The sequence below is a fragment of the Anomaloglossus baeobatrachus genome, chromosome 6 (genome assembly GCF_048569485.1).
Source record: "Anomaloglossus baeobatrachus isolate aAnoBae1 chromosome 6, aAnoBae1.hap1, whole genome shotgun sequence".
In the NCBI taxonomy this organism is placed as follows: Eukaryota; Metazoa; Chordata; class Amphibia; order Anura; family Aromobatidae; genus Anomaloglossus; species Anomaloglossus baeobatrachus.
The window spans coordinates 62,616,660-62,642,416 of record NC_134358.1 but is presented as its reverse complement, the minus strand read 5'-3'; the positions used below and the strand labels follow the sequence as shown (position 1 = coordinate 62,642,416).

At 49.7% G+C, this 25,757-nt stretch overlaps 2 protein-coding genes across 3 annotated transcripts in view; one reads left to right on the top strand and one right to left on the bottom strand.

The window, feature by feature from the left end:
- The window catches only part of NUDCD1 (NudC domain containing 1), a 191,686-nt gene extending 190,027 nt beyond the window's left edge, over positions 1-1,659 (bottom strand). Inside the window, exon 1 of the mRNA XM_075352951.1 lies at positions 1,448-1,659. Within this exon, the coding sequence (XP_075209066.1) occupies positions 1,448-1,562 (115 nt within the window). The 5' untranslated portion in view covers positions 1,563-1,659. The remainder of the gene's footprint in view (positions 1-1,447) is intronic.
- A 199-nt stretch (positions 1,660-1,858) lies between these two features.
- ENY2 (ENY2 transcription and export complex 2 subunit) overlaps positions 1,859-25,757 on the top strand; it is a 48,133-nt gene continuing 24,234 nt past the window's right edge. Inside the window, exons 1-2 of one of the 2 annotated variants that reach the window (XM_075352953.1) lie at positions 1,859-1,954; positions 5,831-5,906. In XM_075352953.1, coding sequence (XP_075209068.1) covers positions 5,839-5,906 — 68 coding nt within the window. In that variant the 5' untranslated portion in view covers positions 1,859-1,954; positions 5,831-5,838. Of the gene's footprint in view, positions 1,984-5,830; positions 5,907-25,757 lie in introns of both variants that reach the window. The other variant, XM_075352952.1, reaches the window with a different exon arrangement.

The following is a 25,757-nucleotide window of genomic DNA, read 5'->3' as shown; positions in this document are numbered from 1 at the left end:
TTCACACAGGCTGTTATTTTTTTGTTTTTTTAAGGCCCTCAAAAAACTATCAGTTTTCTAAATTTTAGGAAATGCTCTGTTTCTTTGAAGACTTTTTCATTTCCTGAAGCGGTTTTGAAGCCTTTTTGGGCAATGTGCACAGGACGATTCCATCAGGAAGCAACCACAAAAGCCGCTCCACAAACTGAGCAGAAAGTAAAGCAATGTAAACCCAAGCTGCTGCGCACATCTTCTGTCACTCCTTTTACTTCAGGGTTCGGAAACTTTACATCAAAACTCGCCAGCAGTGGAGCCGCAGCAAATGAATTCCCTGCAGAGAAACCACCACCAGCGCTGCGCCGGAGAAAATCCAGTAGATCTACCGACGTCTAAAACAACAAATTTGTGCACATGGCCTTAGAGAATTTTTTTTGATGCCTTTTTAGAGCTTAGATGGAGCATTTCCATTAGGTATTTGACGGCGAAGCTTCGGGGTACAGCGGCGGATGACAGAGCTTCAGGGGGGCAGCTGAGCGTTGAGGGGGGGCAACGGCAGACAGCGGAGCTTTAAGGGGGGCGGCGGTGGACAGCGGATCTGCGAGGGCGGGGCGCCGGACGTCAGAGCTTTGAGGGGGGAGGTCATCGGTGGATGTGGGTGCTTCGAGGGGGAGCAACAGTGGGCGGCAGAGCTTCAAGGGGGCCAGCAGAGCATCGAGGGGAGCAACGGGGGCAGCGGAGCTTCGAGGGGGGTCGTCGGCAGAGCTTCGAGGGGGGGTCGTCGGCAGAGCTTCGAGGGGGGGCGGCGGCAGAGCTTCGAGGGGGGGGCGGCGGCAGAGCTTCGAGGGGGGGGCGGCGGCAGAGCTTCGAGGGGGGGGCGGCGGCAGAGCTTCGAGGGGGGGGCGGCGGCAGAGCTTCGAGGGGGGGGTCGGCGGCAGAGCTTCGAGGGGGGGGGTCGGCGGCAGAGCTTCGAGGGGGGGGGTCGGCGGCAGAGCTTCGAGGGGGGGGGGGGTCGGCGGCAGAGCCTTGAGGGGGCCAGCGGCGGAGCTTCAAGGGGGCCAGCAGCGGACCTTCAAGGGGGCCAGCGGCGGAGCTTTGGTTGGTAGTGGCGGATGGCAGAGCTTTGGGGGATGGCAGAGCTTCGTCGAGAGCAGTAGAGCATCTATGGTCAGCAGCGGTGGAGCTTGAATGGGCAGCGGTGGATGGCAGAGGTTTGATGAGGGGCAGCAGCGAAGCTTGGGTGGGCAGCGGTAGATGGCAGGAGTTTGGGGGGGGGCAGTGGCGGAATCTTGATACCTGTGACACCCAGTCAGTGGGGAGCTCTGCTCTGAGTAGACAGGTGCTGGACATCCAGGATATCTGACACTCTTTGGTGACTCGCACAGTGTAATATTAGGGTCTCTCAGGTGATGCTGGGTGTCCACAGTCTCCCTGTAGCTGTCACATCATGTGCTCCACACCCCGCACTCACCTGCGCTCAGCTCCACTCCATAACACGGGAGCGGCTCCAATGACAACTTGTAGCTCTCAAACTTGGGGTCCAGCAGGAGCCGGTTCACCCTCAGGGAGCAGTTGGCCGCTTCCATGATAATAATAACCCAATCTGCTCTGTCACTTCTGCACCAGCCTGAGGAAAGCGGAACCTTTACACCGCGTTCACTGCGGCCATAAACGGAAGCGTCTCATTTCCAGGTGGCCCACAGCAACTAAGCATGACGGGAAGTGTAGTTTTGTTGTTTTATTCTCTTAACTAAGGTGCTTTTCTTACTTGTACTGTTTTTCCACTAGTAACATTACAATGTGGGGATGATAGATTTTATAGATAGTGCATCAGAGGAATAGAGGTTTCTGTGCTCCGGCTGCGGACAAAGCCAAAGTGTGCGGTCACGTGACTACAGCGACATTACGGGACGTAAAACGCCGCTTTAGAAGTGGTTGCCCGGCAACTGGAGGGGACTTCCGGCTGACTGACTTGGCGGTGAGTTGGTGCGAGGCCTGGTGAGGAGGGTGAGTGCTGTAGTAATGAGGGGAACCCGTGCAGGACTGTGGGGTCTGTGAGCAGAAGGGGAAACCGGGGGCGCCGCCATGTGCTGTGTGCAGACGGTGCGGCTGTGTGTGTGTGTATATGTATGTGTGTATGTGTGTGTATATATGTATGTATGTATGTATGTATGTATGTATGTATGTATGTATGTGTGTGGATCACACCTCTCTCCTTTCCTTCTCCTTTAACCCTTGCCTGACCAGTAAGGTACAGGTGTGTGCCTCGTCCAGGCCGCACTCCAGTCGATTTCTGAAGACCCCCTGTTCCCATCTTGGTGCCATGGGCCACACTGAATCAATATTGCTCCAGTGTGACCTATTGCAGTGTATAGTACAAAAGATCCAGCAACCACAGGTTCATGCCCATGAGGGGGACCAAAATAATGCAGGGAATCTAAAAATATATATTGGGAACCTATTGGCTTGATTCTTGCTGCCGAAACCACAGAGGTCGTGAGTCGGAGCCCGGTTGCACAGTGATTGCAGTTGGGTGCGTTCTCCTTTGGATGCATATAATACAGTGTAGGAGGAAATCTTGTATATACCGCGCTAATACTCCAATGCGATGTTAATATAATATTTGTTTATTTGTACAGGTTGACGCGTTTCAGAGACATCCATCTCCTTCATCAGGACATAAAAGGAATATTACTGAAGGAGACAGATGTCTCTGAAATGGGTCAACCTGTACAAATAATAAAGGAATATTATATTAACATCGCATTGGAGTATTAGCGCGGTATATACCCGATTTCCTCTTCTACTGTATTATACGGTCTACACCTCGGGGCTGCAGCTGATGCCACCATTACATGTGCTTCATAGGGATTGTGACTCTCACAACCTGAAAAGGGGAGTGTATCTTAACCCTTGCGGGATTTGATTTTGATTTCTCTACCAGGTAAGACCCTATTGCGCTTCCTTCACCCACCCACCCACAGTTTTTTTATTTGGACTCTTGTGGACACTGGTCCGGCCCCCTCCTGTGCATATTGTGGGGAAAAAGCACTCAAAATAACCTGCAGCGTTGTGAGGACAATGCTCGTCTCTGCCTTTTCTCCGATATTGCAGTCAGGGTTGGATTTGTGCTCATTGTTTGGGCTGCTTGAATCAACCTAATCATTCCCTTGAAAGAACACCTTGTTTTCCAATTAAAGGGAATCTGTCATCAGGTTTTTGCCATCTAATCTGAGAGCAGCATAATGTAAGGACATAGATCCTGAGTCCAGTGATGTGTCGCTTAGTGGGCTGCTTAGTGTAGGTTTGATAAATCACTGTGTAATCAGCAGGAGATTATCATTAGAGGACTACTTGGTGTGCTGCAGGTAGTCCCAGGATATTCATGAGCTCTGTATAACTGCTAGATCTACAGCAGAGAAAACAGTGATTTTATAAAAATGACAAATAGCTTAGTAAGTGACACATCGCGTGAATCAGGATCTCTGTATCTACATTATGCTGCTCTCAGATGGGGGAGCAAAAACTTGGTGACAGATTCTCTTTAAGGCTGGAGTCATACTAGCATATGGCATCAGATACAAGATGCTAATGACCCTCAGCTCCCGCTCTGCTGCGAGCCTAAAGCTGGTGTCACACTAAACGACAGCGACAGCGACGTCGCTGTTACGTCACCATTTTCGGTGACGTAACAGCGACCTTGTAAGTCGCTGTTATGATCGCTGCTTAGCTGTCAAACACAGCAGAAGCAGCGATCATAAGGTCGCTGTGCTACATGTGCAGAGAGCAGGGAGCCGCGCTTAGCGCTGGCTCCTTGCTCTCCTGCAGCACACATCGGGTTAATTAACCCGATGTGTGCTGCAGCTACATGTCACAGTTCAGAGAGCAGGGAGCCGCGCTTAGCGCTGGCTCCTTGCTCTCCTGCAGCACACATCGGGTTAATTAACCCGATGTGTGCTGCAGCTACATGTCACAGTTCAGAGAGCAGGGAGCCGCGCTTAGCGCTGGCTCCTTGCTCTCCTGCAGCACACATCGGGTTAATTACCCGATGCGTACTGCAGCCACATGTCACAGTGCAGGAGCCGGCGCTGGCAGCAAGAGCGGAGGCTGGTAACCAGCGTAAACATCGGGTAACCAGGGAAAGGTCTTCCCTTGGTTACCCGATGTTTACGCTGGTTACAGCTTACCGCAGCTGCCAGTGCCGGCTCCTGATCGCTTCATTTCGTCGCTCTCTCGCTGTCACACACAGCGATGTGTGTGTCACAGCGGGAGAGTGACGACCAAAAAATGAAGCTGGACATTCAGCAACGACCGGCGACCTCACAGCAGGGGCCAGGTCGTTGCTGGATGTCACACACAGCGACAGCGACGGGACGTCGCTGCAACGTCACAGAAAATGGTGACGTAGCAGCGACGTCGTTGTCGTCGTCGTTATGTGTGACACCAGCTTTAGCCGAGTGTCATTATACTGTGATCAGATCACAGCTGCGATAATCTTTATCTCCTCCATTGTTGGCCTGTGCGTAGATCGCACGGCACTTGAATGTCATTTAAGTGCAACCCGATGTTTCACTTTTATAACATGTATGGGAGTGAGTGATCCGAGACTCGCAGACAATCGCAGCATGCTGCGTTTTTTGTTTTGTTTTTTTCCCTCAGTCCAATTAGGGCTCAGGAAAAACTCCTAAGATCTGAGGTGTAAGGGTATGTGCGCACGTTGCTTTTTACCTGCTTTTTACCTGCTTTTTTGCTGCTTTTTCTTCTGCGCTGTTTAATGCCAAAATAGATGTGTTCAATTGACATGTTGCTTCTTTGAAAAGCTGAGTTTTTGACCAAAGTTCTGCCACAAAAAGGCAGCATTTTGAACAACATAGTGTGAACAAGAAACCCAAATTCCCATAGACTTTGCTTGAATAGAAGAACACATCCATTTTGGCATTAAACAGCGCAGAAGAAAAAGCAGCAAAAAAGCAGGTAAAAGCAGGTAAAAAGCAACGTGCGCACATACCCTAACATTGTCTTAAATGAGGCCGAGTGCAATGCAAGATTTTCTCAATTTACACTCGTGCAAGTCATACACCAAAGTCAGAGAAATGGGGCAGGTTAGTCAGGAGCACACAAGGGACGGAGGGGTCTGCAGCACTGAGGAGAAGCAGGGTGCTGCAGCTAAATGTAGGTTAATCACATAAGAATAGGATCGCAACCTTCAGCTATATGAAAGTGACGCATTGAGTAGCAGATAGAGATGAAAAAATACATAAAGGTTCAAGAGAGAAATGTGCATTTACTGTGCTCCGTGAGGGGAAAAATATAAATAATATTGTGAGAATGAGCCTTCAATTATAAAAATAAAAACAAACACTTTTTGGTATTGTCATGTTTATAAACGTCCAATAGATAAGAATATAACATAAACCTGATAGATAATGCATAACTAGAGAAAGAAAGTCATAAAGCTAGAATGTCACAACACGTTCAACAACCTACCCCCAATAAAAATGTATGTGTGTGTGTGTATATATATATATATATATATATATATATATATATATATATATATATATATATATATATATATATATATATACACACACATATACATACACACATATCCATATGTATATATAGAGATGTATATATATATATATATATATATATATATATATATATATATATATATATATATATATCTATCTATATCTCTATATATACATATGGATATGTGTGTATGTATATGTGTGTATATATATATATATATATATATATATATATAATTTATATTATGCTTATGGGTTCCATATAATTACATTTTTGTGTGTGTAACTTTTCATTGTTTATTATTTTATTTTCCAAGTGTTCACCATGAATAAAGATGCTCAGATGAGAGCGGTGATCAATCAGAAGCTCATCGAAACAGGGGAGAGGGAGCGGTAAGTACCCCACTAAAAATGGAGTCTGCCCCCAGGCTGCTGGGCTCCTGCTGTTCCTCATACCCCCCTGGAATTATAGGGGTCACCCCACAATACTTGTTTATCACCAGAACAAAAGCTTCGTGATCCCAGTATGAATGAAGCCGAGGTCACGTACACCTTACCTGTTAGCGGTCACGGCTCCATTCATTGTCTGTGATCTGATATGGCTCCCATGGTGTTCTGTGCATTACTATGTACAAGTTCACATTGAGAATGCAAAAAACGTGAAGTGCGTCAGGTCTGGGGACGTCACATATCGGAGAACATATCTGTTTGTTACATTCCTCCTTTCATCAGTTCCTCATGCTTTTATGCAAAATTGTTCAAGCTCTGTTGGCTGGTATGGGGGCCTGTGATTGATTTAGTATTATTAGGTTCTTCCACGTATTCTTATTTAATATGAAGTCTGGACTTTTCACAGGTTATATTTTATAAAACATTATCTATACTTAATTTAGTTTATTTTTATAATTTTTGTATTTTTTTTTTTTTTTTTTGTGCAAAAACTAAAAGCAGTTCTCTTCCAGACTGCAGTAAGTTAGTGGGGTTTTTTATGACCATTAGGCTATGTTCACACTTTGCTACTCCACAGATGAATAAACATACAGTCATATGAAAAAGTTTGGGCACCCCTATTAATGTTAACCTTTTTTCTTTATAACAATTTGGGTTTTTGCAACAGCTATTTTAACTGATGGACTCCGTAATGTTTCTGGATAGAAATGAGGTTTATTGTACTAACAGAAAATGTGCAATCTGCATTTAAACTAAATTTGACTGGTGCATAAGTATGGGCACATCAGCATAAAAGTGACATTAATATTTGTAGATCCTCCTTTTTGCAAAAATAACAGCCTCTAGTCGCTTCCTGTAGCTTTTAATGAGTTCTTGGATCCTGGATGAAGGTATATTTGACCATTCCTGTTTACAAAACAATTCCAGTTCAGTTAAGTTTGATGGTCGCCGAGCATGGACAGCACGCTTCAAATCATCCCACAGATTTTCAATGATATTCAGGTCTGGGGACTGGGATGGCCATTCCAGAACATTGTAATTGTTCCTCTGCATGAATGCCTGAGTAGATTTGGAGCGGTGTTATGGATCATTGTCTTGCTGAAATATCCATCCCCTGCGTAACTTCAACTTCGTCACTTATTCTTGCACATTATTGTTAAGAACCTGCTGATGCTGAGTTGAATCCATGCGACCCTCAACTTTAACAAGATTCCCGGTGCCGGCATTGGCCACACAGCCCCAAAGCATGATGGATCCTCCACCAAATTTTACTGTGGGTAACAAGTGCTTTCCTTGGCCTGCCACTTCTGAGCTTAACAAGAACTGTACCTGTGTTCTTCCATTTCCTTACTATGTTCCTCACAGTGGAAACTGACAGTTTAAATCTCTGAGACAACTTTTTGTATCCTTCCCCTGAACAACTATGTTGAATAATCTTTGTTTCTTCGGCGCTCCATTGGGAGACCCAGACGATTGGGTGTATAGTACTGCCTCCGGAGGCCACACAAAGCATTACACTAAAAAGTGTAAGGCCCCTCCCCTTCTGGCTATACACCCCCCGTGGGATCACGGGCTGACCAGTTTTCTGCTTTGTGCGAAGGAGGTCAGACATCCACGCATAGCTCCACTGTTTAGTCAGCAGCAGCTGCTGACTATGTCGGATGGAAGAAAAGAGGGCCCATACTAGGGCCCCCAGCATGCTCCCTTCTCACCCCACTTTATGTCGGCGGTGTTTGTTAAGGTTGAGGTACCCATTGCGGGTACGGAGGCTGGAGCCCACATGCTGTTTTCCTTCCCCATCCCCCTGAGGGGCTCTGAGGAAGTGGGATCTTACCGGCCCCCAAGCCCTGAGGCCGGGCTCCATCCACAGACCCATGGAACCTGCTGGATACGGAGCTGGGTACCGTTCAGGGACAAGGCCCTGCGACATTCAGGTACTCTGTGTCCCAAACAGGCCGCGCACATTCCAGACTTGCTGGGTGTGCTAGTGCGCCGGGGACAGTAGCGCTGCGCGCTGGGGTTACAGTCACTGCAGTTTTTCTGAGTGACTTTATGTATTGGGGACTGCCGCGCCGGCCGCCCCTGGAGCGGCGGCGCGGCTGCGACTTGTAGTGCGCCGGGGACTTAGCGCCGACCGTGCTTTTACGACGGCGTCGCTTATAAATTTAGTCCCCGGCTTCTGCGGCCTAGCTCCGCTTCGTTCCCGCCCCCACCCTGTCAATCAGGGCAAGGGAGAGACGCTGTACGATTAATCAGCGCCGAGGGCTGGAGTCTTATTTACATGCTCCAGCCCTCTCACTGAGCACAGTGGGACGCAGGTTTCCCGCTCTTTGTCTGCACACGCCCAGGGCCCGCCCCTCTCCATAGGACGCCGGCAGCCATTCCTACATGCAGTCTGGCTGGAGAACGGACACAGGCTCTGGGAGACCCAGACAAGGGATTTCTGGCGACCACACACCCGCGTTAAGCGGGCGGTAAGCAGCACTTTAGTGCTGGCCCCACTAGTGCCACAGTGTTATTTTGGTGTACCTTTTTTCTCTATACCATATATATATATATATATATATATATATATTGCACTGTAAGGTCGCTTCTTGGCTGTATACCCTATCTTGCTCTGAGGAGACGACAACATGTCATCCGCAAAACGCAAGGGTGCCAAGACACAGGCTGTAACCGCTGCTTGTGCCGCTTGTGGGGCTGATCTACCGGCAGGTTACAATGACCCCCATTGTGTGCAATGTTCGGTCCCTGTGCCACTTCGTCAGCCGGAGTCTATGGTGGTAGTGGCCCAGGCAGAGTCGCCGGTGAACCCTGTCCCGGTGACGGGGACAGAGTTTGCAGTTTTTGCTGACAAGATGTCTGTCACTATGACAAAGATCCTAGAAACCTTGCAGGCCAGGCCAGTTACTCAGTCCATGGAGACTGCTGCGGCAACGTTCCCCGGTCCCCCTCAGTTGGAGTTAATCCGTGCTTCAAGGGGGTCCCAGGCATCTCAGCCTGACGGCTCTGATTCAGATGACAGTCCCAGGCAGCCTAAGCGAGCTCGCTGGGAGAGACCCTCCACGTCATCACGCGGATCAGGGTCTCAGCGAGAGGAGTCTCTACATGATGAGACAGAGGAGGGTGATCAGGAGTCTAATCCTGAAACCGCTCTCAATCTGGATACTCCTGATGGTGACGCCATGGTAAATGACCTTATAGCGGCCATCAATAGTCTATTGGAAATTTCTCCCCCTGCCCCTTCTGCAGAGGAGGCAGCTGCACAGCAGGAGAAGTTCCATTTCAGGTATCCCAAGCGTAAACTGAGTACTTTTCTGGACCACGCTGACTTCAGAGAATCAGTCCAGAGACACCATGCTTACCCAGACAAGCGTTTCTCCAAACGTCTTAAAGATACACGTTATCCCTTTCCCCCTGACGTGGTCAAACGCTGGACCCAGTGTCCAAAGGTGGACCCCCCAATCTCCAGGCTTGCGGCTAGATCCATAGTTGCAGTGGAGGATGGGGCTTCACTTAAAGATGCCAATGACAGACAGATGGACCTTTGGTTGAAATCTGTCTATGAAGCTATCGGCGCGTCGTTTGCTCCAGCATTCGCGGCCGTGTGGGCACTCCAAGCTATTTCAGCTGGTCTGGCACAGGTGGACTCTATCATACGTCCAGCAGTGCCGCGAGTAGCGTCCCTAACCTCGCAAATGTTTGCGACTTACGCTATCAACGCTGTCCTGGACTCTACAAGCCGTACCTCAATGGCGTCTGCCAACTCTGTGGTTTTGCGCAGAGCCTTGTGGTTAAAGGAATGGAAAGCGGATTCTGCTTCCAAAAAATGTTTAACCAGCTTGCCACTATCTGTAGATAGACTGTTTGGTGAACAATTGGCTGAAATCATTAAACAATCCAAGGGTAAAGACTCCTCCTTACCCCAGCCCAGATCAAGCAAACCTCAACAGAGGAAGTGGCAGTCGAGGTTTCGGTCCTTTCGAGGCTCCGGCAAGACCCAATTCTCCTCGTCCAAAGGGACTCAGAAGGAGCAAAGGAGCTCAGATTCCTGGCGGGCTCACTCACGCCCCAAGAAAGCAACCGGAGGAACCGCTTCCAAGGCGGCTGCCTCATGACTTTCGGCCTCCTCCCTCCGCATCCTCGGTCGGTGGCAGGCTCTCCCGCTTTTGCGACATTTGGCTGCCACAGGTCAAAGACCGGTGGGTAACAGACATTTTGTCTCACGGGTACAGGATAGAGTTCAGTTCTCGTCCTCCGCCTCGGTTCTTCAGAACCTCCCCACATCCCGACCGAGCAGATGCCCTTCTGCAGGCGGTGTGCTCACTAAAAGCAGAAGGAGTGGTGATCCCTGTTCCTTTGCAGGAACAAGGGCAAGGTTTTTACTCCAACCTCTTTGTGGTTCCAAAAAAGGACGGCTCGTTTCGTCCTGTTCTGGACCTAAAGCTGCTCAACAAGCATGTGAACGCCAGACGGTTCCGGATGGAATCCCTCCGCTCAGTCATTGCCTCAATGTCTCAAGGAGATTTCCTTGCATCAATAGACATCAAAGATGCTTATCTCCACGTGCCGATTGCTACAGAGCACCAACGTTTTCTACGTTTCGTGATAGGAGACGACCATCTCCAGTTCGTAGCTCTGCCATTTGGTCTGGCGACAGCCCCACGGGTTTTCACCAAGGTCATGGCGGCAGTGGTAGCAGTCTTGCATTCTCAGGGACATTCGGTGATCCCTTACTTAGACGATCTACTTGTCAAAGCACCCTCTCAAGAGGCATGCCAACTCAGCCTGAATGTTGCGCTGGAGACTCTCCAGACTTTCGGGTGGATCATCAACTTTTCAAAGTCAAATCTGTCACCGACTCAATCACTAACGTATCTTGGCATGGAGTTTCATACTCTCTCAGCGATAGTGAAGCTTCCGCTGGACAAGCAGCGGTCACTACAGACAGGGGTACAATCTCTCCTTCAGGGTCAGTCGCACCCCTTAAGGCGCCTCATGCACTTCCTAGGGAAGATGGTGGCAGCAATGGAGGCAGTCCCGTTCGCGCAGTTTCATCTGCGCCCACTTCAATGGGACATTCTCCGCCAATGGGACGGGAAGACAACTTCCCTAGACAGGAAAGTCTCCCTTTCTCAGACGGCCAAGGACTCTCTGCAATGGTGGCTTCTTCCCACCTCATTATCACAGGGAAGATCCTTCCTACCCCCATCCTGGGCAGTGGTCACGACAGACGCGAGTCTGTCAGGGTGGGGAGCAGTTTTTCTCCACCACAGGGCTCAAGGGACGTGGACTCAGCAGGAGTCCACCCTTCAGATCAATGTTCTGGAAATCAGGGCAGTGTATCTTGCCCTACTAGCCTTCCAGCAGTGGCTGGAAGGAAAGCAGATCCGAATTCAGTCGGACAACTCCACAGCGGTGGCATACATCAACCACCAAGGAGGGACACGCAGTCGGCAAGCCTTCCAGGAAGTCAGGCGGATTCTGATGTGGGTGGAGGAAAGAGCATCCACCATATCAGCAGTTCACATCCCGGGCGTAGAAAACTGGGAAGCAGACTTCCTCAGTCGCCAGGGCATGGACGCAGGGGAATGGTCCCTTCACCCGGACGTGTTTCGGGAAATCTGCCGCCGCTGGGGGGTGCCGGACGTCGACCTAATGGCGTCTCGGCACAACAACAAGGTCCCGACCTTCATAGCGCGGTCTCGCGATCAAAGAGCTCTGGCGGCAGACGCCTTAGTGCAAGATTGGTCGCAGTTCCGGCTCCCTTATGTGTTTCCACCTCTGGCACTCTTGCCCAGAGTGTTACGCAAGATCAGATCCGATTGCGGCCGCGTCATACTCGTCGCCCCAGACTGGCCGAGGAGGTCGTGGTACCCGGATCTGTGGCATCTCACGGTCGGCCAACCGTGGGCACTACCAGACCGTCCAGACTTACTGTCCCAAGGGCCGTTTTTCCATCGGAATTCTGCGGCCCTGAACCTGACTGTGTGGCCATTGAGTCCTGGATCCTAGCGTCTTCAGGATTACCCCAAGGGGTCGTGGCCACCATGAGACAGGCTAGGAAGTCCACTTCTGCTAAGATCTACCACAGAACGTGGAAGGTTTTCTTATCCTGGTGCTCTGCACAAGGAGTATCCCCCTGGCCATTCGCGTTACCTGTTGTTCTTTCCTTCCTGCAATCGGGGTTGGAAAAGGGCTTGTCGCTCGGCTCCCTTAAAGGGCAAGTCTCGGCACTATCCGTGTTTTTTCAGAAGCGTCTAGCACGACTTTCTCAGGTGCGCACGTTCCTGCAGGGGGTTTGTCATATCGTCCCTCCGTACAGGCGGCCGTTAGATCCGTGGGATCTAAACAAGGTCCTTGTTGCTCTCCAGAAGCCGCCCTTCGAGCCTCTGAGGGATGTGTCACTTTCTCGACTCTCACAAAAAGTGGCCTTTCTGGTAGCGGTCACGTCTCTTCGGAGAGTGTCTGAACTAGCAGCGCTGTCATCCAAAGCTCCTTTCCTGGTGTTCCACCAGGACAAGGTAGTGCTGCGCCCTATTCAGGAGTTTCTCCCTAAGGTAGTATCCTCTTTTCATCTTAATCAGGATATCTCCTTGCCTTCCTTTTATCCGCATGCAGTTCATCGGTATGAAAAGGATTTACATTTGTTGGATCTGGTGAGAGCACTCAGAATCTACATTTCCCGCACGGCGCCCCTGCGCCGCTCGGATGCACTCTTTGTCCTTGTCGCTGGTAAGCGCAAAGGGTCGCAGGCTTCCAAAGCCACCCTGGCTCGATGGATCAAAGAACCAATTCTTGAAGCCTACCGTTCTGCTGGGCTTCCGGTTCCATCAGGGCTGAAGGCCCATTCTACCAGAGCCGTGGGTGCGTCCTGGGCATTACGACACCAGGCTACGGCTCAACAGGTGTGCCAGGCAGCTACCTGGTCGAGTCTGCACACTTTCACCAAACATTATCAGGTGCATACCTATGCTTCGGCGGACGCCAGCCTAGGTAGAAGAGTCCTGCAGGCGGCAGTTGCCTCCCCGTAGGGGAGGGCTGTCTTTGCAGCTCTAACATGAGGTATTTCTTTACCCACCCAGGGACAGCTTTTGGACGTCCCAATCGTCTGGGTCTCCCAATGGAGCGCCGAAGAAGAAGGGAATTTTGTTACTTACCGTAAATTCCTTTTCTTCTAGCTCCTATTGGGAGACCCAGCACCCGCCCTGTTGTCCTTCGGGATTTTTGGTTGTTTTCGGGTACACATGTTCATGTTGAATGGTTTTCAGTTCTCCGATGTTACTTCGGAGTGAATTTGTTTAAACCAGTTATTGGCTTTCCTCCTTCTTGCTTTAGCACTAAAACTGATCAGCCCGTGATCCCACGGGGGGTGTATAGCCAGAAGGGGAGGGGCCTTACACTTTTTAGTGTAATGCTTTGTGTGGCCTCCGGAGGCAGTACTATACACCCAATCGTCTGGGTCTCCCAATAGGAGCTAGAAGAAAAGGAATTTACGGTAAGTAACAAAATTCCCTTCTTTCAGATCATTTGAGAGTTGTTTTGAGAAGCCCATGATGCCACTCTTCATAGGAGATTCAAATAGGAGAACAACTTGCAAGTGGCCACCTTAAATACCTTTTCTCATGATTGGATACACCTGCCTATGAAGTTCAAAGCTCAATGAGGTTACAAAACCAATTTACTGCTTTAGTAAGTCAGTAAAAAGTAGTAAGGAGTGTTCAAATCAAGAAATTGATAAGGGTGCCCATACTTATGCACCTGTCAAATTTAGTTTAAATGCGGATTGCACATTTTCTGTTAGTACAATAAACCTCATTTCAATCCAGAAATATTACTCAGTCCATCAGTTATTAGATATATGAAGCTGAAATAGCTGTTGCAAAAACCCAAATTGTTATAGAGAAAAAAGGTTAACATTAATAGGGGTGTCCAAACTTTTTCATATGACTGTATTGGTTATCAACAATGTCATGCACACGATTTGCTTTTTTCCTTTTTTTTTTTTTTTTTTCCCTGACTGAATTGGAAAAATACTGCAGTATGTCAATCCTCTGTCAAGCTTTTTTGCAGCATTTTTTCACCATAGAAAGCAACAATGCAGTGTAAGGCCCCGTGCGCACGCTGCGGTTTTTATCGCCGTTTTCCTGCACAAAATGTTCATAACCTTTCTGCAGTCCTTTCCCAGCAAAACCTAAAGTAAAAAAAAAAAAAAATGCTGTGCACACACTGCGGTTTTTTCACCAACAGGTTTTGCTGCATGTGTTCTGCAGCAAAAAAATGTGCATGTCGCAGGTACCTGTGGTTTTGGCCCTAGGTAATAGTACGAAACCGCAGGGAACAACCTGCGAAAAATCCGCACCAAAAATTGAAACAAACTGCGGCAAAACCACATGTTTTTTTTTTTTTTACTGCAGGTGCGGAAAACTTTCAGAGGGTCCGGAATTTTCTTAAGGAATTTAAATTTTCGCGTTCGCGCAGGGCTTAAAAACGCAGCCATGCAGTTTTGGTGAATAAAACTACCTTTATTAAACGTGTGCTGGAAACAAATGGCACACGTATAATCTGCACCAAAAAAAAAGCAGCAGCACCTGCTTATAAGCAGCATCGTTTACTGCCAACAAAGCAAAGTGTACACATAACCTTAAAGGAGTTGGCTAAATCCGTAAGTCTGCAGTCAGTCTTTTATGACTGCAGACTTATGAATCCTCACATCTCACGCGTATATTTGCAGTCAGAATCAGAGTAAAGGGCGTTGGCCTGGCTCAATGCAAATGTATTGAGTGAAGCCGCCCTCACTAGTCGGATTCTGGCAGGAACTGTACACATCACATATCTGCAGCCACGAGGCTGCCGTTTCCCAGCTCTGACCCTGGAGAATCCTCACTGAGCACGGTGCATGCAATGTGAGCATTCACAAGATCAGGCGGGCAATTATTGGCTGTTATCTCATAAAGAGGAATTTATCCATACAGCAAGTGGACTATCAATGGTGGAGATTTCCACAGAGACGCTGAATTCTGGATTATGGCGGCTTCTGTCTAGTTACATAGTTACTTAGGTTGAAAAAAGACCTCGGTCCATCTAGTTCAACCTTCCTCCACCAGTTCTACATTTTGTCACTAAGTCATTTATAACCAACAATGTTTTGTGTACTGAGGAAATCATCCAGCCCTGATATAAAAGTTGTTGTAGTATCGGCCATTACTACCTCTTGTGGTCGGCATTCCACAGTCTGACTGCTCTAACTGTATATGTAAAAGACTTTCTATAACATGTGAAGCTAAGTATTGCTGACTGTGGATTTCCTTACTAATAATGTATACATCTTATGTCCTCTTAGGCTAGTTTCACACTTGCGTTGAACGGCATCCGTTGCATTGCGTTGTGTGATGGATGCATTGCATATAATGGCACAACGGATGCAACGGATCGTACAAAACAACGGAAAGCTTATATTTTTTTTTTTTTCCTTACAGTTTTACCGGCAGCAGACTATTGTGAATGATCAGCTGATCACCCGGCCGCCGGGCGCTCAGCTGATTGCTCTCAATAGCCGGCTGCCGGGCGCTCAGCCGATCGCTCTCAATAGCCGGCTGCCAGGCGCTCAGCCGATCGCTCTCAATAGCCAGCTGCCGGGCGCTCAGCTGATCGCTCTCAATAGCCGGCTGCCAGGCGCTCAGCTGAACATTCGGCCACCAAGAGACAAAATAAAGTTAGATAAAGATAAATAAATAATAAAAAAATAAAGATGAGCATGCGCCTTGAAAAATCAAGGATTCCACCGCTCAAAAAACGTTACATGCGTTCCTTCTGCCCGGCAGAAGCAACGCAGCGTCGGCCAGCGGAAGCAACTCAGGTACTTTCTTTGTCGCTCCATTGGGAGACCCAGACAATTGGGTGTATAGCTTCTGCCTCCGGAGGCCACACAAAGTATTACACTTTAAAAAGTGTAACCCCTCCCCTCTGCCTATACACCCTCCCGTGCATCACGGGCTCCTCAGTTTTATGCTTTGTGTGGAAGGAGGCACACATCCACTCATACTCCCATTTTAGTCAGCAGCAGCTGCTGATTTTATCGGTTGGAAGAAAACAGGGCCTTCACAGGGCTCCCGGCATGCTCCCTTCTCACCCCACTAAGTCGGCGGTGCTGCTAAGGTTGAGGTACCCATTGCGGGTACAGAGGCTGGAGCCACATGCCGTTTTCCTCCACCATCCCTTAGAGGCTCTGGGAGAAGTGGGATCCTAACCGGTCATCCATTCACTGGGACCGGGCTCCCTCCGCAGCCCCTGTGGGAATCTGCCGGACAGGAGACTTTGTATCATCAGGGACAGGGCCCTGCATCTAAAGGTACTCTGTGTCCCCATGGGGACGGTGCATGGAGCGCTTGTTTCACAGACGCTGCAGCTGCTACTGGTTTTTCTGGTTTTGTAGTCCCCAGCTTCATGCGGCCTAGTACCATAACTCCCGCCCCCGGGCCTGCCAGTCAGGGGTAAGGGCGGGACGGCCGACCTGACGTCGGCAGTGAGGGCTGGAGCATACTTTAGGTTTCCTCCCCCCCCCCCCTCACTGATCACTGTGGGGCACCAGATTCCCGCACTTTACTAGTCGCCGCCCACGGCTCCCTCCTCCCCTGAGAGCTCCGGCAGCCATTTTTACAACACATTCTGCCGGTGGAGGATTTCAGGAACGAGCTCTGCAGCTCTGGGAGACCCAAGGCAGGGAATCTGGTGGACACACACCGCTTTGGGCGGTCGGTAAGCCACAACCGGTGCTGGCCCCCCCAGGGTGCCGAAATATAAATATAAAAATATATATATATATATATATATATATATATATATATATATATATATATATATAAATAATTTTCTCTGTTCGGCCGAGTTGTTTTGCTTTTGGCTATATACCCTCAGTGATCACTCTCCGAGGAGACAACAGCATGTCGTCCACAAGGAGCAAGGGCGCTAAGGCAAAGGGTTATTTTGCAACCTGTACCTCTTGTGCGGCTATGTTACCTGCAGGTTCCACCTACCCTCACTGTGAGCAATGCTCGGCCCCTGTTGCACTTGCTCAGCCGGAGCCTCGGGCACTAGTGGGACCCTCGGCTCAGGCAGACCCGCCTGCTTCCCCTGTCCAGGTGGCAGGGACAGAGTTTGCAGTTTTTGCTGAGAAACTCTCTGAGTCGCTTTCACAATCCATGGCTCAGTCTATGGACAAATGGTCTGCTAAGCTACTAGAAGCCTTGCAGTCCAGATCGGTCCTTACACAGGCCCCGGGCACTGTTGGATCATCGCCTCCAGGCCCCTCTCGGTCTGCGCCGCAGCGTGCTCCCGGGGTGGCCCCTAGGTCTCACGTGGAGGACTCCGGCACGGACCACAGTCCCAGACCAGCTAAGCGGGCTCGCTGGGAATCTTCCCCGACTTCCTCACGCTGCTCGGGGTCTCAGCTTGAGGACTCTCTGGAGGACGAGGCGGACGTCGCAGCTCAGGGCTCTGACCCTGACGTTGCTCTCAATCTTGATACACCTGAAGGGGACGCCATAGTAAATGACCTTATAGCGTCCATCAACCAGGTGCTAGATCTTTCTCCCCCAACTCCACCTGTAGAGGCGTCGGCTTCGCAGCAGGAGAAACACCAGTTTAGGTTTCCCAAACGTACACGGAGTGCGTTTTTCGATCACTCTAACTTCAGAGATGCTGTCCAGAAGCACAGAGCATTTCCGGACAAGCGCTTTACGAAGCGCCTTAATGACACACGTTACCCCTTCCCCTCTGACGTAGTTAAGGGTTGGGCTCAATGTCCCAAGGTGGATCCTCCAGTCTCTAGACTGGCGGCTAGATCTGTAGTATCAGTTGCAGATGGCTCATCGCTCAAGGATGCCACTGACAGACAGATAGAGCTCCTGGTGAAATCCATCTATGAAGCCACAGGCGCGTCTTTTGCCCCGGCCTTTGCAGCCGTGTGGGCACTCCAAGCTATCTCAGCTTGTCTGTCTGAGATTAATGCGGTCACACGTACCTCTGCTCCGCAAGTTGTGTCTTTGACTTCTCAGGCGTCGGCTTTTTCGTCCTACGCCATGAACGCCGTCCTGGACTCTGCTAGCCGTACAGCGGTAGCATCCGCTAATTCGGTGGCAGTCCGCAGGGCCATGTGGCTACGCGATTGGAAGGCAGACTCTGCTTCCAAGAAGTTCTTAACCGGTTTGCCGTTTTCTGGCGACCGATTGTTTAGCGAGCGATTGGATGAAATTATTAAGGAATCTAAGGGAAAGGACTCGTCCTTACCCCTGTCCAAACCGAAGAGACCTCAGCAACGGAAAATACAATCGAGGTTTCGGTCCTTTCGGCCCTCAGCCAAGTCCCAATCCTCCTCGTCCAACAGGCCAGAGAAGGGCCAGAGGAACTCTTATGCGTGGCGGTCTAAGTCACGTCCCCAAAAAACCGCCGGAGGCACTGCCTCCAAGGCGGCCTCCTCATGACTTTCGGCCTCCCCAAACCGCATCCTCGGTCGGTGGCAGGCTCTCCCGCTTTTGCGACGCCTGGTGGCCACATGTCCAAGACCGATGGGTGAGAGACATTCTGTCTCACGGTTACAGGATAGAGTTCAGCTCTCGTCCTCCGACTCGTTTCTTCAGAACATCTCCGCCCCCATCTCGGGCCGGCGCACTTCTTCAGGCTGTGGGCGTCCTGAAGTCAGAAGGAGTGGTGATTCCCGTTCCCCCTCAGGAACATGGTCACGGTTTCTACTCCAGCTTGTTCGTGGTGCCAAAGAAGGATGGATCATTCCGTCCCGTTCTGGACCTCAAACTGCTCAACAGGCATGTGAGCACCAGAAGGTTTCGGATGGAATCTCTCCGCTCGGTCATCGCTTTGATGTCACAAGGAGACTTCCTAGCATCAATCGACATCAAGGATGCTTATCTCCATGTGCCGATCGCACCCGAGCATCAACGCTTCCTGCGTTTCGCCATCGGGGACGAACACCTTCAGTTCGTGGCACTGCCTTTCGGCCTGGCGACAGCCCCACGGGTCTTCACCAAGGTCATGGCATCCGTTGTGGCGGTCCTACACTCTCAGGGCCACTCGGTGATCCCTTACTTAGACGATCTCCTAGTCAGGGCACCCTCCCGGGTGGCGTGTCAACACAGCCTGACCGTCGCTCTGGAGACTCTCCAGCGGTTCGGGTGGATCATCATCAATTTCCCAAAGTCCAAGTTGACACCGACCCAATCACTGACTTACCTCGGGATGGAGTTTCATACTCTCTCAGCGATAGTCAAGCTACCGCTGGACAAACAGCTTTCGCTGCAGACAGGGGTGCAATCTCTTCTTCGGGGCCAGTCACACCCCTTGAGGCGCCTCATGCACTTCCTGGGGAAGATGGTGGCAGCAATGGAGGCAGTCCCCTTCGCGCAGTTTCATCTGCGCCCACTCCAATGGGACATTCTCCGCAAATGGGACAGGAGGTCGACGTCCCTCGACAGGAACGTCTCTCTTTCCCTTGCAGCCAAAACCTCTCTTCAGTGGTGGCTTCTTCCCACTTCTCTGTCGCAGGGAAAATCCTTCCTGCCCCCATCCTGGGCTGTGGTCACAACGGACGCGAGTCTGTCAGGGTGGGGAGCGGTTTTTCTCCACCACAGGGCTCAGGGAACCTGGACTCCGACAGAGTCCTCCCTTCAGATCAATGTTCTGGAGATAAGGGCAGTGTATCTAGCCCTAAAGGCGTTCCATCGGTGGCTGGAGGGCAGGCAGATCCGCATACAGTCGGACAACGCCACGGCGGTCGCGTACATCAACCACCAGGGCGGCACGCGCAGCCGTCAAGCCTTCCAGGAAGTCCGGCGGATTCTGCTGTGGGCGGAGGCCACAGCCTCCACCATCTCCGCAGTTCACATCCCGGGCGTAGAAAACTGGGAAGCAGATTTTCTCAGTCGTCAGGGCATGGATGCGGGGGAATGGTCTCTTCACCCAGACGTGTTTCGAGAGATCTGTCGCCGCTGGGGAACGCCGGACGTCGATCTCATGGCGTCACGGCACAACAACAAAGTCCCGGCATTCATGGCACGGTCTCAAGATCACAGAGCTCTGGCGGCGGACGCATTAGTTCAGGATTGGTCGCAGTTTCGACTGCCTTATGTATTTCCCCCTCTGGCGATGCTGCCCAGAGTGCTGCGCAAGATCAGGTCCGACTGTCGTCGCGCCATTCTCGTCGCTCCAGATTGGCCGAGGCGGTCGTGGTACCCGGATCTGTGGCATCTCACGGTGGGTCAACCGTGGGCGCTCCCAGACCGCCCAGACTTGCTGTCACAAGGGCCGTTTTTTTCCATCTGAATTCTGTGGCCCTCAACCTGACTGTGTGGCCATTGAGTCCTGGCTCCTAGCGTCCTCAGGGTTATCTCAAGATGTCATTGCCACCATGAGACAGGCCAGGAAACCAACGTCCGCCAAGATCTATCACAGGTCTTGGAGGATCTTCTTATCCTGGTGCTCTGTTAATGGTTTTGCTCCCTGGCCTTTTGCCTTACCCACTTTTCTTTCATTCCTTCAATCCGGAATGGACAAGGGTTTGTCTCTCGGCTCTCTCAAGGGACAAGTATCGGCGCTATCCGTATTTTTTCAAAAGCGTCTAGCCAGGCTTCCGCAGGTCCGCACGTTCCTGCAGGGAGTTTGCCACATAGTCCCACCTTACAAGCGTCCGCTGGAACCCTGGGACCTTAACAGGGTGCTAACGGCTCTTCAGAAACCACCTTTCGAGCCGCTGCGGGATGTCTCTTTATCACGTCTTTCGCAGAAGGTGGCATTTCTAGTGGCAGTTACATCGCTCCGTAGAGTGTCGGAGCTGGCTGCGCTGTCATGCAAAGCCCCCTTCCTGGTTTTTCACCAGGATAAGGTGGTTCTGCGTCCTGTTCCGGAATTTCTCCCTAAGGTGGTATCTCCTTTTCATCTCAATCAGGATATCTCCTTACCTTCATTTTGCCATCATCCAGTTCACCAATGTGAAAAGGATTTGCACTCATTAGATCTGGTGAGAGCACTCAGGTTCTACGTGTCTCGCACGGCGCCCCTGCGCCGTTCTGATGCGCTCTTTGTCCTTGTCGCTGGCCAGCGTAAGGGTTCGCAGGCTTCCAAGTCAACCTTGGCTCGGTGGATCAAGGAACTGATTCTTGAAGCCTACCGTTCTTCTGGGCTTCCGCTTCCTTTGGGGCTGAAAGCCCATTCTACCAGAGCCGTGGGTGCGTCCTGGGCATTGCGGCACCGGGCTACGGCTCAGCAGGTGTGTCAGGCAGCTACCTGGTCTAGTCTGCACACTTTCACGAAACACTATCAGGTGCATGCCTATGCTTCGGCAGATGCCAGTCTAGGTAGGCGAGTCCTTCAGGCGGCGGTTGCCCACCTGTAAGAGGGGGCCGTTTCGGCTCTTTTTAATGAGGTATTCTTTTACCCACCCAGGGACTGCTTTTGGACGTCCCAATTGTCTGGGTCTCCCAATGGAGCGACAAAGAAGGGAATTTTGTTTACTTACCGTAAATTCCTTTTCTTCTAGCTCCTATTGGGAGATCCAGCACCCGCCCCTGTTCCCTTCGGGCTGTTTGTTCTTTTGTGTACACATGTTGTTCATGTTGAATTGTTCTTTTGGTTCATGGTTTTCAGTTCTCCGAACATCCTTCGGTTTGAATTTACCTTAGACCAATTTATAAGTTTCCTCCTTCCTGCTTTTGCACCAAAACTGAGGAGCCCGTGATGCACGGGAGGGTGTATAGGCAGAGGGGAGGGGTTACACTTTTTAAAGTGTAATACTTTGTGTGGCCTCCGGAGGCAGAAGCTATACACCCAATTGTCTGGGTCTCCCAATAGGAGCTAGAAGAAAAGGAATTTACGGTAAGTAAACAAAATTCCCTTCTTTGGCACAATCCGTCATCCATACAAGTCTATGGGAAACAGCGGAATCCATTAATGGATTCCGCTGTTTTCCAAAAGGGCGGATTGCGCCAGAAGGAAATTAACGCAAGTGTGAAAGTACCCTTAAATACTGCCATTATGGTGTAAATCCGGTTTTCTGTTCAACCCTACCTTCTGGAGTGTATCTGAGACTACTGGATAACCAATATATCTATATAGTTTATTATCCATCTGTCTATATTGGTTGTCACAGTTATTGGAGTCTATATGATGGAAGGTTGGATTGGATTTTTCCATATATTATTGAATTCCTATGAGGATTGCACTGTTTGTCTACATATGTTTTAGTGTGTTTTTGTTTCCTGCACAGTTACGTGTAATTTTAACCCCTTCACGACCATGGACGGATCTTTCCGTCATGGATCGTGTCCCTGTAAGCCCCGCCCCCTGGCACAGCTGACATGTGTGCCTACATGTTCCTAGTGGTATCGCATTCCACCCGGAACATTAACCCCTTAGATCTCGCTGCCAAAGTCTGGCAGCGAGATCTATATTATGCGCGTGGCCATGTTTTCTACTTACCGCCGCCCCCTCCGGACGTCACGTGAGTGATCACGTGACGTTCGGTGGTTGCCATCGTAGCACAGGGTCATGTGATGACGCCTGCTGCTAAGAAGTTTCACTTTCCTTTTTCCTTGGCACGGAGCAGAGGAAAAAAGAAAGTGACTATTTCTGCTGTTTACAGCGGTATAGCTGTGATCAGCAGATAGCGATAAGCGATCGGATTGCTGATCGCTATAGCCCCCTAGGGGGACTAGTAAAATAATATAAAAAAAGTAAAAAAAGTGTTTTAAAAAAATTTAAAAAAAAACCTAAAAGTTCAAATCACCCCCCCTTTCCCCCCATTGAAAATTAAAGGGTTAAAAAAAATAAATATACACATATTTGGTATCGCCGCATTCAGAAATGCCCGATCTGTCAAAATATAAAATCAATTAATCTGATTGGTAAACGGCGTAGTGGCAAAAAAATTCCAAACGCCAAAATTACGTTTTTTGGTCGCCGCAAGTTTTAAGCAAAATGCAATAACAGGCGATCAAAACGTAGCATCTGTGCAAAAATGCTACCATATTGCTCTATGCTTGTGATCGCCGTCCTCTTGCTTCATGTGGATGACCCGTCCTACATCATCCACGCATATCCCCAGTGACTAAATAATTAAAGCTTTTATGGCAGAACTGGTGTGAAAAGCTTAGGAAAGTCACATACCGTATTTTTTGGACTATAAAACGCACCCCCCCCCCCCAAATGTTGGGGGAAAGGGGGGGGGATTCTTATAGTCTGACTGTAGGGCTGCGGGGAATGAGGGTGGAACGGGTCATCAGGGACACGAGCAGGTTGTAGCAGCGCCTACCATGACCACGTGGGCCCGCTCATTTCATATGCATGCCCATCATCTCTGTGCTGAAGCCGGCGCTGACAGGTGGGCGGAGCATGCACGGATAGTAAACAGCCAGCCTGATAACCCCTGGCAACTACAGCCTGGAGTGATCATGTGCGGCTGTATTCACTGCTCCCCGCGCATAATCATCAGCATGGGGGGCAGTGAATCAGTGTACTCACCGGCCACAATCCCTGCAGCATCACGATGTCCTCCTGTCTGTGCCGCTTGCGGCTGTGTGTGGAGACTAGCAGTGCGCACAGTGATGTCATCGCTGTGCGCAAGTGTCCACACGCAGCAGCAGCAGCCGGCACAGACAGCAGGACGAGCAATGCTGCAGGGAGTGAGGAAAGGTGAGTATGAACATTTATTTTTTGTGTGCCACAGAATGCAGGCCATATAGCAGGATGGGGGTATATAGCAGGATGGGGGTATATAGCAGGATGGGGGTATATAGCAGGATGGGGGTATATAGCAGGATGGGGGTATATAGCAGGATGGGGGTATATAGCAGGATGGGGGTATATAGCAGGATGGGGGTATATAGCAGGATGGGGGTATATAGCAGGATGGGGGCTATACATACATATATATATATATATAATATATAATATATATATAATATATATATAATATATATATATATATATATATATATATATATATATATATATATATATATATATCTATATATATATATTATAGCATGGGGATCATATACAAGGCAGGAGGATCATATTCATTACCAGGATGGGGTACCTTAGTAGAGAATTTGGGGATATTACCCCCATAACAGTGTCAGCAGCAGATCCTCGCCCCATAAGTGTGTCATCACCACATTTTTTGCTTAAAATTTTATTTTCCTTCTCTAAAACCAGGGTGCGTCTTATAATCCGGTGCCTCTTATAGTCCGAAAAATACGGTAATGTTGGTGAAATGCAAGACTATGCTAGAATTTTTGTGAATTTTGGCTTTCTCAGCCGTATTAGGGAGAGCTGGGATGTGGGATGTAGCGACCGGCGCTCACCACATTGATGACCTGCGGCGGCCGCACATCTTACTCCGGCAGCCACTGGAGTAGGATCAGTGGTGGAGCACATACTGAGGTGCACACCTCTCACCCGACAGTCCTGATTTATGTAGAGTTGTGCTCTTCATATATCGGAGTCATGTGACTGCAGTGCGCCCCCTTCCTCAAGACCAGTGTGAACAACGCCAGTTCTGACGTCGGACCCGTTGTCTTTTATTGTTTTCTTTATTTACGGTCTTGCATGTGGAAAATATATGAAGCTACTTTTACATATTTTGTATTGTTTGTTTTTTTTTTTTTTTTTCTACCGTATCCAAGTGGATATGGATGTGCATTGATTTCAGCTCGCGATCTGTGGGATGTGAGGATTGTGATTGGTATCGTCACTCTGTCACTGGATACTGATGACAACGATCCTTGCGACCCTGAATGAAGGAGGCGGCGTGTTTACACAGTGGTTCTCATGCCCCCATCATACGCATACATGGCATGCCTTCCGTTCACTGTCCTGAAAGCGTGAATACATGTCACACAGAGGTTATGAGGATTTCTGTCTGGCCTTCAGGAGCTGTGAGAAATATGTGATTTGTCTTATCTCTGTGCATCGGTGGAGTGGTGACATGTTCTTCCCTATGAAAACCTGTGATAATTCCTGGTTCATGGGTAAGGGGTACTTCTCACATAGTGAGATCGCTGCTGAGTCACGGTTTTTGTGACGTACCAATGACCTCATTAGCGATCTCGCTGTGTGTGACACTGAGCAGCGACCTGGCTCTGCTGTGAAATCGCTGCTCGTAACACACTGCTCTGGTTCATTTTTTGCTCGTTGCTCTCCCGCTGTGAAGCACACATCGCTGTGTGTGACAGCGAGAGAGCAACAATCTGAATGTGCAGGGAGCCGGTTTCTGAGAGCCTGCAGTAAGCTGTAACCAAGGTAAATATCGGGTAACCAAGCGACGTGCTTTGCTTGGTTACCCGATATTTACCTTGGTTACAAGCGTCCGCTGCTGCCAGTGTCTGCTCCCTGCACACGTAGCCAGAGTACACATTGGGTAAATAAGCAAAGCAGTTTGATTATTAACCCGATGTGTACTCTGGCTACGAGTGCAGGGAGCCAGCGCTAAGCGGTGTGCGCTGGTAACCAAGGTAAATATCAGGTAACCAAGCGCTTGGTTACCTGATATTTACCTTAGTTACCAAGCGCAGCATCACTTCCACGCGTCGCTGGGGGCTGGTCGCTGGTGAGATCTGCCTGATTGACAGCTCACCAGCGACCATGTAGCGACGCACCAGCGATCCTGACCAGGTCATATCGCTGGTGGGATTGCTGGTGCGTCGCTAAAGTGTGACAGTACCCTAAACGTCGAGCTATCTTTAGCCAAGCTATAAGAGATTAATATCTGACATCATGGAGAGTTTT